Below are 13,013 nucleotides of genomic sequence, written 5' to 3' on the forward strand. Positions count from 1 at the left end.
CTGATCTTGGAGAGGAAGGAGACGTCTTTGCTGCCCTCTTGCGGGAAAATGAATGGATTCACTACACTGTGAGACAGGAGCCAAAACTGTGTTTGCATCCTGCAAGCAGTGATTCCTGCACCGAAAAAGATTACAAGCAGTCTTGATATAGATTCAAAAGCCATACAACAGAAGTAACTACTGTAATTATCTTATCTGGAAGTACAGTGGTACCCCGGGATACGAATTGATCGCGTTACGAAATTTCCGGGGTACGAAAAAGTTAGATTGGAAAAAACTGTTCCGGGTAACGAAAGATTTTTCGGGTTAAGAAATTCATTTCAGCGCGAAATTTAAATGCGAAGCGCGGCTAGCGGCTTTCCAGCGCTAACGGAAAGCCTTTTCGGGTTGCGAAATGTATCGGGTTACGAACGGCGCCGCGGAACGAATTAATTTCGTAACCCGAGGTAGCACTGTACTCTGATACAAAATGATGGCTTCATCTGTCAAATATTACTGTGTCAACGCATTCTGGACTAACGGACAGAGAATTGTGAGCAGTATGAGAAAGGGAGGAGAAAATACAATCCATACCCTGTATCTTCACTCGCAGAGAGAAAGAACCAAATTTAGACATTAACAATATTTTTGCAATCTTTCTTAACATTAACAATACTTTTTAAAAGAACCGAGGGGTCAAAATGCTAAGATCAAACTGAGAAATGGGACAAGGAGGAAGGGCAGTGACTAGGAGGGCCCTGGCCCATCCATTTCTATTCTTAAAATTAGTCTTATTCTCATTTTGCCTCCTCTCTGTGGCAAACAAAGAGTGAACGTCTTTTAATGTTGTACTGTTGTTTTTGTATGCTTTCAAGTCGTTTCATGGCAAACATGTCACAGGGTTTTCTTGGCAAGATTGGTTCAAAGGAGGTTTGCCACTGCCTTCCTCTGAGGCTGAGAGAGTGTGGCTTGCCCAAAGTCACTCAGTGGCTTTCCATGGCCAAGCGGGGAATTCATTCTTACTATTATGGTTCTTATCATTCTTTTGATTCTCATTTTACCCCTGTCCCCCCATTGATTCTTATTCTTATAATCATTCTCATTTTGCCACACATACCCTGGCCTTGGCCATCCATCCATTCATATTCCTCTCATTATCTTTATCCTCATTTGGCTGCCCCCCCCCCCCGTGCCTGGCCCTGTCCATGCCCCTGCAATAACCAACCCACCTCACCCCCAGGCCCCCAATATCTCATCCTGAGACCCCACCCCACATATTCTCCCCCATTATAGCCTTGGAGTGGGGGGGGAGGCTGCCAACCCAGACATTTAAGCCTCCTTTCCCCTCCAGCCCCCCCAACCTCTCTCTCTTCCCTTTCCCTCCCTAGCCCTGTGTATGCCCCCCAATAAGACCTCATATCACCCCCAGCCCCCATACCTCCCCCATTATCTCCTTGGAGTGGGGGGGTCTGCCACCCTTCCAGACCCCCAACCTCTCTCCCTCCCCTTTCCCTGTATGTGCCCCCCAATATCCCATCCTGAGACCCGCCAGCCCCTCCAGGGCCTAGGCTCAGCCTCCCTAGTTCCAGCCCCCCGCCCCCCCCCCACAAGAGCAAGATGGCGGCGCCTGGGGCTCCAGAACGCCGCCGCGTGGAACAATGCGTCGCCATGGCGACGGGCGCGGCCTACTCGCAGCCCCGGAGCCTGGCCCTGGCCAAAGGGGCCAGAGCCAATGGCTGCCCCGGGACCAACCCTGCTCAGCCCCAGGTAGGACCTCCTCCTCCTCTTCCTCGGGAGGGAGCGAGAGAAGGGGAGCAGCGGGGCCGAGCGCCCTCCTCCCAGGCCCTGGCCCTCCGCCGCCTCCTCCTCCTCCTCCTCCTCCTCCGGGGCTTCCCAGGAGCCTCAGCCATCTTGACCTTGCAGCCAAAGCCCAAAAGGCCAGACCGTGGTTAAGAATCCCTGCCTCTGAGCCCAAGGGAAGACAGGCTGTCTTGGGAGAAGAAGAAAGAGTCCTACAGTGTGTCCTTGCCAGGGGATAGATGTGTGTGTCTGTATATGTGTGTGTGTGTGTATGTATATATATATATATATATATATATAGAGAGAGAGAGAGAGAGAGAGAGAGAGAGAGTGAGTACTGGCAAATCTACATCCACACTGCAGAAATAATCCAAGTTAATCTATTACTGGACTATTGCTGTAGCATGGATGCACGTGTGTGTGTGTGTGTGTGTGTGTGTAATTTATATCAACCTGGACTATTACTGCAGCATTGATGCAGGTTTATATATATATGCATCCAGACTGCAAAAATAATCCAGGTTAATATAAGTAGTATATATGTTATATATGCATCCACACTGCAGAAACAATCCACATTGATATAAATCTTTATGCCTGCACCCACACTACAGAAACCCACACTGCAGAAATAATCCAGGTTAGTAAACCTGCATCCATGCTGCAGTAATAATCCAGGTTAATAAAAATTACACACACACACACACACACACCTGCATCCACACTGCAGAAATAATCCAGGTTGATATAAATAATATATGATGGGTATGTTTATCCTGGATAAGAGAAGGTTAAGAGGCGATATGATAGCCCTGTTTAAATACTTGAAGGGATGTCATATTGAGGAGGGAGCAAGCTTGTTTTCTGATGCTCCAGAGACTGGGACCCGGAGCAATAGATACAAACTTCAGCAAAAGAGATTATCCATCTCAACATCAGGATACTCTCTACATGGGCACATACAATGCTTCATCCACAAGCGCACCACTGACATTGTTAGTGTGTATATTTGGGAATATTTAGACATATACATCACGGCATTTCTTGCAGATGGGGCCCCAGTCTAAACTTGAAATCATGTTTCACGTACAGCTTATACAAATTCCCTGAAGATAATTTTATACACAGTATTTTTAATACTTTTTGTGCATGGAAAAAAAGTGTGCGAACACTGAATCATCAGAAAGCAGTGGTGTCACTTTATTAGCCACTCATGTGGACAATTTTGGAGTTTGGAATAGTTCAAATTCTGGAATTTGGGGTAAGGGAAACTCAACCTGTATTAATTTTTTAAAACTAACATGGAGCATCTTCGCCCTAAATTTATCCGTAAGCAAGCTTTGGTGTTCTTAGCTCTTGCACAACAGCGATTAATATCAAGTGGCGAAGGGCCTGAACTATGAACCTGAAGGTACTTTACACAAAGGTTGCCATGATCTACAAAATGAAATTGTAATAGTGGCCCCTCTTTAAAGGTTATAAGGATAGTTTGCTGTTGTCACGTGCCATCAAATCCACTTTGATTTGACTCTGTGCCCACCAGCAGCCCATGGCACAGCATCTGAAAAACTGGGTATATATTCACAAAAACTTATGCTAAAATAAAAACCTGTTAGTCTTAAAGGTGCTGCCATATTTCTCCCTCCCCCCCCTTTGCTCCCTTCCTCCTTTTTATGCTGCAAGAAACTAACACAGCTAATTGTTTGAAAATTGTGAAAGGGAGACCTCCAAGGGACCCTGTTATTAGTAGCCCTGTTCAGGTCTTGCAAACTGGGAGCCAGGATTTCTTTAGTCCAAAACACACTGCAGAAATAATCCAGTCTGAGACCGCTTTAACTGCCCTGGCTCAGCGTTAGGGAATTCTGGGGACTATAGTTTTGTAACTGAATTCAAAGATATGGCCGTGTCAGTCTGTTGAATCAGTACGTAGGGAGATCTTGTCATACCTTTGAGACTAACTGAAAGAAAGAAATTGGCAGTATGAGCTTCCGTAGACATCTGAGGAAATAGACTGAAGTCTATGAAAGCTCATGCTGCCAATTTCTCCGTTTCAGTTAGTCTCAAAGGTGCTACAAGATCTCTCTATGTAGTTTTGTGAGACATTTAGCCTTCTCTGTTAGAGAGCTCTGGTGCTACAATAAACAATTCCCAGAATTCCCTAGCATTGAACCAGGGAAGTTAAAGCGTCGCAAACTGGATTTGTGAAGTCGAAGGCTTTCATGGCCGGCACCCACAAAAAACTATCAAACTAGATTATTTCTGCACCTATATAATAATAATAATAATAATAATAATATATATATATATATATATATGTAGGGTATATCCCACCTCAATCCTCAAAAAGGGAGAGGCAGGATACAAATAAATATTTTATTATTAATAATTAATTATTATTGTTATTATGTTTATCACACAGTTGTACATCATATATACAGGTGAAATTTGGGGGTACACATACAAAGTTATTTCCTCATTTCCACTTGCCTGCTTATATCATGAAGACTGGTTTACTAACGTATAGTATCATTATTTTATTTTTATGATTTTATTTTCTTATATCCTTTCTTTCTCATAACATAGGTACTCAAGCCAGATTTAAAGCAATACAATTTAAAAACAATACAACATTAAAATGTATAAATACAATTTTAAAAAAACATTTAAAAAGTTAAAATGGTTATGAATTAAAATAGATTGTATTAAAAATACAAACCTTAAAAATTTCATTAGGACAACATTCCTAGCCCTTATCAGTTAGCAAAGGCCTGCCGGCACAAGAATGTCTTCATCTGCCGCCGGAAGGACAGTACGGATGGGGCCATCCTGGCCTCTCTAGGGAGAGAGTTGCAAAGCTTGGGAGCAGCCAAACACACCTGAGAGGGTGGTAGAACAGAGAAAAGGGCCTCTCCGGATGATCTCAATACTCTAGTCGGCTCATACAGGGAGATACGGTCCTTCAAATAGCCTGGACCCAAGCTGTATAGCATCCAACATGTATACCAATTCCAAATTATCCTACCTTTGTATTTTTAAAAGGAAAAATTTCTCTAGACCTAATGGTTGAGGAGATGAGGAAAAAAGCTGAGAAAGACACTGAACGACTGCACAGTCTCTTTCCCCTGGTTTACTTTTTTTGTGGACATCATTTACAGATGTCTCTGGCTTTCCCTTCCTTCATTCCTCTTGCATGGCTTTGTAGTTAGCAGAAAGCAACTAGCAAAAGCTCAAGTAGACTGCTGTTGCATCTGTTTATATGGAATGAAGCCTAGCTAAGAGCAGTGGGGTATTGAGCATAAGTGCATAACATCTTTGAGTTAGTAATGCCCATGCAGAAAGCGACCACTTAGGTCATATTTTTCACTGACAGTAATGTTTTAATGTGAACATTTTTTGAGCTTCTATATCACTAGGATGAGAGCCAGTGTGGTGTAGTGGTTTGAGTGTTAATACTAGTAATCTGGAGACCAGGATTCAGGTCTCCGCTTGGTCATGGAAACCCACCTTGAGCAAGTCACACTCTCTCAGTCTCAGGGGAAATACCGAACAAACTCGCCAAGCAAATCTCTGAACAAATCTCGCTAAGCAAACCCTGTGAGCAATTTGCCTCATGGATCACCATAAGTCAGGATCAACTTGAAGGTTCTGCCGTGCAACACATACCCATGAATCCGCCTTCCATCATTTCTTGGTTCTTGGTCACCTCATACCCATCTATCATTCCCTGTCCACATTACTAGTTTTGCCCACTCTGCAGTTGTTCTTTTCCTTCAAGTCGCTTCCAACTTATGGTGATCCTAAAGCAAACCTATCATGGGATTTTCTTGACAGGTTTCTTCAGAGGTTTGCTTTTGCCGTCCTGAGGCTAAGAGAGTGTGACTTGCCCAAGGTCACTCAGTGAGTTTCTGTCGTCAAGCTGGGATACCCCACTCTGCTGTGTTACCTTCTGACTTTGCTGGGTTTGTTCACCTCAGTATTATACTCTGTGTCTAGCAATTAAATACAGCCTACATTATATGTGCACCTAGGGATATGATGATGGTGGAAGTGTTGATGATGTTCTGGAATGCCACAATGCCAGAAGAATTCATTCTTCATTTCCCTTGGTTCAGCTGCTGGATCCCCAATGGTCACTCTTTGTCTATTGGCAGAACAGCCTTTTCCCTTAAGAATCTCTGGTGTTGAACTGAACTTACTATACTTACTTCTTAGTGAGTGTATAGAATGCTTTGGGGGAGTCTCCAGTCTGATCTACAGTCGGCCCTTCTTATACACAGATTTTTTATACACGGATTCAAGCATACACGGTTTGAAAATGTTCCAAAAAAGTATAAATTTACCTTGATGTTCCATTTTTTATTAGGGACACCATTTTGCTATGCCATTATACTTAATGGGACTTGAGCATACACGGATTTTGTTATACACGGGGGATCTTGGAACCAAACCCCAGCATATAACAAGGATCCACTGTACATGTATTATCTCAGGGTTACAGCTTAACATTAAGAAAAAAATGGTTATAGGAAATTTGCATAACTTTAAACCTGGTGATAAAGACATCAAAATAGGGGAAGGTTTTCTATAGCTTGGTTTAATCATTGCCGGAACTGTTCAGATCATATCGCATAGGAAACTTTTTGGCCATTCAGGTGCTTTGGAATCCCTCTCTCATATCTTACCATTGGCTTTGATGGCAAGTGTTTCTGGGGACTGTAGTTGAAAAACCCAGGAAGGTCAAATGTTCTCCATTCCTGTCATATAGAGAATCAGAAGGATGAATGATTTAAGGGCAAAGAATGGGAGAACCACTGGGCCATGGGCCAAATCCCCATCCCATCCTGAGATCCCAAGGCCCTGCCCTTTCTACCTTAGTGATGAGAGTGGAATCCTGCTGTTAGTGCCAACAATTCTGATCTGAACAGTGCTTGCAAGAGCCATTCCTTCAACCATTGGCTGAGTCTCTCTATGGCAATCACTTCAAGTGACACACAAAGCAAGGATATGACTCATCAGGCAGTTGCAGGAGACAAAGACCAAACATAGGAAGTGAGCAGGGACCTGGTAAAGCAGGAGGTATGGGCTGGAGTCAACTACTAGAACTTGTGTGGACTAGGGAAATAGGATTCCATTAGGGAATAGTCAAGACGAATTTCAGGAAAAGAAGGTGAGCAGGAGGAATTTGTGGTGAGAGGCTGCAAGGGAAGGGCAGAGCAGGAACTTCAGAGCAAAGGAACATGAGGTTTCCCTGTTTAGCTGAAATTGACTCCAAGCTTCAGACAATAAAGTAAGTGGGAATTAGAGTTCACCTTCATGACCACCTTGCAACTGACTGGCTTTCCTTTGGTCTTTTTTCCCCTTTATTTTTTTCCCCAGCCCAGGCATGAGAAACATTGGAACTATTGACGTTTATTTGAACAAGTTAGGATCCAACCTCCAGACAGTGGTGTACAGTGATGAGGAGCAGGAGAATGAAGCTTGGAGGAGGTACGTGGAAAGAAAGAACGTCGTGCTGGAATTCCTGAACTCCGACTTAAGCCTCCACCTGCTCAAACGCCACCACAAGCGGATTGAGCTTCTCAAAAAATGCTCCTATTACATTGAAATCCTGCCGAAGCACTTGGCACTGGGGGATCAAAACCATCTGATGCTGCCCACCACCATGTTTCAACTGATAGACCCCTGGAGGTTCCAGAGGATGAAGAAAGTGGGGACCATCCAAACCAAAATCCAGCTGCTGCTTCTGTCTGACCTGTTAGAAGAGCTGGAGAAGGGTCGGGAGGAGCTGGTCCACTTCCTGGAGACCTATGACATGATGACTTTCCTCTCCAGGTGGGACACTATTAGACAAAGGGTGGCGAGTCTCTCTGAGCAGATGGATTATTTCCTTGCTGTGTTGGTACCTGGAAGGTTATACGTCAAGCACCGTCTGATATCAGATGTTGGGATTACCAAAATCCCACACATCAGACTCGTCCTTAGCACAAAAATGCCAGTGATGTTTGATCGACGGGAGTCGGTGGCCCACGAAGACTGGGTGAGTCTCAAATGGTTTGTTACTAGCCAGCAGCCACAATTCGAACAGTACGAGCTCCGCTTTAAGCTGCTGGAGCCCAGAACGCCCCAAGAGCGAGTCCACTGTGGAATCATGCCCGTCACCTCAAACACATGTGAAATCCACAACCTCCTGCCTGACCGTTTGTATAGGTTCAGCGTCAAAAGAGCAGAGACTTACACACTTGTTTATGAACAATGGCATGATTCTGTACTGCTTAAGACCAAACCGTACCTTGAAGAAGAAATGGAGTGCCATGTCTGAACCCTGACTTTCCCATCTTAGCAATTCACAAGGAATGTAAAATGAGTCAAATTAAAAACTTATTTTTAATGTTTTTGGCATCACCGCATGAGCTTTTTCTTGTCTTATTGTGGAAATTGGACAGAAAGGTGCCAAAAGAAACACTGCAGTCAGTAGGCCAAGCAAAGCTGAAGTCCTGTTTGACCTGTTGGCATTTCTTCCTGTGAGAAATTGTTGGAAGGCCCATTCTCACTGAGGGCAAAACTTCAATTAAAGATTTCATTATCAAAAGCACATGGTGGGCAATTGGGTTAAGTTTAAAACTGGACATTAAATTGACAACAAGAGTTTTAGAAAGTACTAAACTAATGGGCATAAGGTAGAGAACGTAAATATCTCTTCTCTCAGATAGAATATAAATGGCAGACACCAAATTCCCAGTTGACCAATATTTAATATGTTGGGTCCATTATCAATGTCAGAGTGGAAAGGAGTGTTCATTCTGTCCTGGTATCTCCATAAGAAGCGAAATACAGACAGAACACCAATAAATTTAATACATTTAATGGGTATCTTATCATGTAGAAAACAAGGTCTTATCATTCTAATTAAATATGTGAATTGGTGATATGCATCAGTATATGCCACCCACAGGTACAGTTGACCCTTGGTATCTGCTGTGGATACCAAAATCCATGGATGCTCAAGTCCCATTGCCCTCAATGGTGGCATGGTCATGCCACCATTGGGGACAATGTGATTCCCCCCCCCAGCCGCCCAAAGTCCACCTGGCTGCCCTCACCATGGCAGAGGGCTGCCTACTCCTCTTCTTCCTCCCCCGACGCCAATGCCCCTTCCTCCTATTCTTTCTCCTCCCTCATCATCTTCAACCTTCCTCCCCCCCCCCTCGCTGCGGCAGCCTCTGACAGAATTGGAGAAATTCAGCACAGAATAATTAAAAATCTAGTACAGGAATACCTTGCTAATCTAAATGAATATGAGTCTCCAGGACCAGATGAACTACACCCAAGGGTATTAAAAGAACTGGCAAATGTAATATCAGAGCCGTTGGCAATAATCTTTGAGAACTCCTGGAAAACAGGAGAAGTCCCAGCAGACTGGAGGAGGGCAAACGTTCCCATCTTCAAAAAGGGGAAGAAAGAGGATCCAAACAATTATCGTCCGGTTAGTCTGACATCAATACCAGGAAAGATTCTGGAGCAGATCATTAAACAGAGAGTCTGTGAACATCTAGAAAGCAATGCCATAATCACAAAGAGTCAACATGAGTTTCAGAGAATCAAATCATGCCAGAAAAACCTTATCTCTGATGAAGGGAATGCTGTGGATATAGTATATCTTGATTTCAGTAAGACCTTTGACAAAGTTCCCCATGACATTTTTGCAAACAAGCTAGTACAGTGGAACCTCGCCTTATGTGGAGGATCCATTCCACCCGCCCACCCCCCACGTAAGGTGAATTCCGCCTATGCTTGAGGTAACTATTCCATGGATTTGTAATTGATTGACTGGCTGAACCCAAAGGGTGCTCAACAATGGCTACTTTTCATCCTGGGGAGAAGTGACCAGTGGGGTCCCACAGGGCTCTGTCCTGGGCCCAGTGCTATTCAACATCTTTATCAGTGACTTGGATGACAGAATTGGGGGCATACTTATCAAATGTGCAGATGACACCAAATTAGGAGGAATAGCTAATACTCCAGAGGACAGGATCAAAATTGAAAATGACCTGAATAAACTAGAAAGCTAGGCCAAAGCTAACAAAATGAAATTCAACAGAGAGAAATATAAGGTACCGTACTTAGGGCGGAAAAACGAAATGCACAGATATAGGATGGGGACACCTGGCTGAACAAAACTACGTGTGAAAGGGATCTAGGAGTCCAAGTAGACCACAAGTTGAACATGAGTGAACAGTGTGATGTGGCAGCAAAAAAGGCTAATGCAATATTAGGCTGCATCAATAAAGGATAGTGTCTAGATCAAGGGAAGTAATAGTGCCACTCTATTCTAGTTTGGTCAGGCCCCACCTGGAATATCGTGTCCAGTTCTGGGCACCACAATTCAAAAAGGACATTGAGAAATGAGCATGTCCAAGGGAAGGCAACTAAAATGGTGAAAGGTCTGGAAACCATGTCCTATGAGGAACGACTTAGGGAGCTGGGGATGTTTAGTCTGGAGAAGAAAAGTTTAAGAGGTGATATGATAGCCCTGTTTAAATATTTGAACATCCAAAATCCATGGATGCTCAAGTCCATGGATTTTGCAAGTTTGTTTTCTGGTGTTCCAGAGACTAGGACCTGGAACAATGGATACAAGCTGCAGGAAAAGAGATTCCACCTCAATATTAGAAGGAACTTCCTGACAGTAAGGGCTATTCAACAGTGCAACAAACTCCTTCGGAATGTAGTGGAGTCTCCCTCCTTGGAGGTCTTTAAGCAGAGGCTGGATGGCCATCTGTTGGGGATGCTTTGACTGAGAGTTTCTGCATGGGAGGGGGTTGGACTGGATGGCCTTTGTTGTCTCTTCCAATTCTATGATTCCCCCGCCACCACTGCTTCCTCCTCCTCTGCGTCCCCCCCCCCCCCCCCCAAATTTGGGCTTGCCATCTACAGATGCTGGAATCTGCAGATGGCAAGTCCACGGATACTGAGGGCCAACTGTGTAATGCATTATTTTCCAATGAAGATTAATCTTACTGGGCTCTTGGTGCTATTGTTGTGTGCCTTCAATGTGTTTCCAAATGATGGTGACCCTAAAGTGAACCTATCATTGGCTTTATAGAATCATAGAGTTGGAAGAGACTGCAAGTGCCATCCAGTCCAACTCCCTGCCATGCAGGAAATCACAATCAAAGCATCCCCAACAGATGGCCATCTAGCCTCTGTTTGAAGACCTCCAAAGAAAGAGACTCCATCACTCTCCGAGGGAGTGTGTTCCACAAATCAGTTAAGATTGGGGTTGATTTACTCACAGTCTCTCTTCCATAGCGCTCAGTTTATTGCTTTTTTTTTCAGAGAGCCAAACTGGCAAATATTTCTTCTTATCCACAACATCAAAAGTAGAGATATGAGCTGGCTGTGAAAGATTTTGATAGCATTTCATCTTTGCTTTCCTGACCACTGGGGCACTAACATCCCTGGGGAAGTGCTGTTTGACAAGGTGATTAAAAGGATAGGATTTTACTGAAGGCCAGCATGGTATAGTGGTTTGAGCATGAGACTACAATTCTGGAGACAGTTTAAATCCCTGCTCACCCATGGCAACCCACTGGGTGACCTTGGGCAAGTCACACTCTCTGAGCCTCAGAGGATGGCAATGGCAAAGCCTCTTGGAAGAAACTTGCCAAGAAACTCCCATGATAGGTTCCCCTTAGGGTCGCCATAAATCAGAAATGACTTAAAAGTACACAGTAACAAGGATTTGACAGCCCATCAAAAGGCAACAGCTATGCCATCCCTTGCACTATCTACATAGAATCACAGAGTTGGAAGAGACCACAAGGGCCATCCAGCCCAAGTCCCTGCCATGCAGGAACTCACAATCAAAGCATCCCTGACAGATGGTGATCCAGCCTGTTTAAAGACCTCCAAAGGAGGAGACTCCACCACACTCTAAGGAAATATAGATTGTAAGCCTGAGGGCAGGGAACCGTCTAATTAAAAAGATTGTATGTACAGTGCTGTGTAAATTTACAGCGCTTTATAAATAAAGGTTAATAATAATAATAATAACAACAACAACAACACTGTCAAACAGCTCTTGCTGTCAGGACGTTTCTCCTAATGTTGAGGTGGGATCTTTTCCTGTACCTTTCATCCATTGTTCTGGGTCCTAGTATCTGGAGCAGCAGAAAACAAACTTGCTTCATCTTCACTGTGACACCCCTTCAAATATTTAAACCGGGCTATCATATCACTAACCATTTCTTCTCCAGGCTAAACATACCCAGCTCCCTAAGTCCTTCTCATAGGGCTTCATAGTTTCCAGAGCCATCACCATTTTGGTCACCCTCCTTTGGACATGCTCCAGCTTCTCAACATCCTTTTTGAATTGTGGTTCCCAGAACTGGACATAGTAGTCCAGGTGAGTATTCATTACCAAAGCAGAACAGAGTGGCACTATTCTGGTTTTCTTGGTAAGATTTGTTGAGAGGTTTGCCATTGCCTTCCCATGAAGCTGAGAGTATGTGATCTGCCCAAGGTCACCCACTGAGTTTCAGGGCCAAGCGGGGAATTGAACCCCTGTCACAGTCCCAACACTCAAACTACTACACCACATTAGCTTTCGGTGACCAGAGTCATTTCTGCTAGGTAGTCTCTGCTCTATCATCCCTGGATTTTTTGAGATTCTTAAGAGGGAAGTGTTACAAAGTGTGCTAATACATTGTCACTTGACAGATGTGTGACATCGTTATGAGATTATGTTTTGGAGGCTACTGAGTGGACCAGAAAGCCAAGAACTGTAACAGTGAATACGTACGTTGAAGGAGGTTAGCCTCAAGGAACAACACTTAGTAAAATATTGCTCAACTTCAATTTAATGCACTGCCTAATAGGTGGTTTCAAACCACATCTAAACGCCAGTGTATCAATGTGCCTGTGTATGTTAAGCTAATTTGTAGTACAGTAGTCTTATGGTATATTGACATGTAATGGTAATTCTCAAGATTTGTCTATAGGAACTGCAGGGAACGTTTAATATTTACTGAAAGAACTTAAAGCAAACTTCCTCCAGTAAATGGCCATCTACAGGTACAGTTGACCCTTGGTATCTGCTGTGGATACCCAAAGCCACAGATGCTCAAGTCCCATTGCCACTGTGATTTTGCCCCCCTGCCGGCTGCCCAAAGTCCACCTCGCTGCCCTCACCGTGGCAGGGGACTGCCTACTCCTCCTCTTCCAATAAAAGTGTA

At 44.0% G+C, this 13,013-nt stretch overlaps 1 protein-coding gene across 4 annotated transcripts; it reads left to right on the forward strand.

Annotated features, from left to right (window-relative positions):
• Positions 1–1,612: 1,612 nt before the first annotated feature.
• Positions 1,613–8,171, forward strand: FNDC11 (fibronectin type III domain containing 11). Of its 4 annotated transcripts, none has more exons than XM_089518453.1 (2): positions 1,613–1,746; positions 7,161–8,171. In XM_089518453.1, the coding sequence occupies exons 1-2, from the start codon at positions 1,638–1,640 to the stop codon at positions 8,096–8,098; spliced, it is 1,047 nt and encodes a 348-aa protein (XP_089374579.1). In that variant the 5' UTR covers positions 1,613–1,637; the 3' UTR covers positions 8,099–8,171. The 4 variants fall into 4 exon arrangements, with proteins under 4 accessions (XP_089374579.1, XP_089374580.1, XP_089374582.1 ...); XM_089518454.1 differs by having other exon boundaries at positions 1,636–1,746; positions 7,156–8,171; XM_089518456.1 differs by lacking the exon at positions 1,613–1,746 and adding an exon at positions 1,901–2,036 and having other exon boundaries at positions 7,156–8,171.
• Positions 8,172–13,013: the final 4,842 nt, after the last annotated feature.

This window comes from Sceloporus occidentalis, unplaced genomic scaffold (assembly GCF_023333645.1).
Source record: "Sceloporus occidentalis isolate IW3139 unplaced genomic scaffold, rSceOcc1.0.p SCAF_3, whole genome shotgun sequence".
Taxonomy (NCBI): Eukaryota; Metazoa; Chordata; class Lepidosauria; order Squamata; family Phrynosomatidae; genus Sceloporus; species Sceloporus occidentalis.

Bases quoted from the DNA above. Each gene is read 5' to 3' on its own strand.
- FNDC11 (XM_089518453.1), top strand. From the start codon at position 1,638: ATGCGTCGCCATGGCGACGGGCGCGGCCTACTCGCAGCCCCGGAGCCT. The intron at 1,747-7,160 runs GTAGGACCTCCT...TCCCCAGCCCAG, and splicing joins CCAACCCTGCTCAGCCCCAG to GCATGAGAAACATTGGAACT.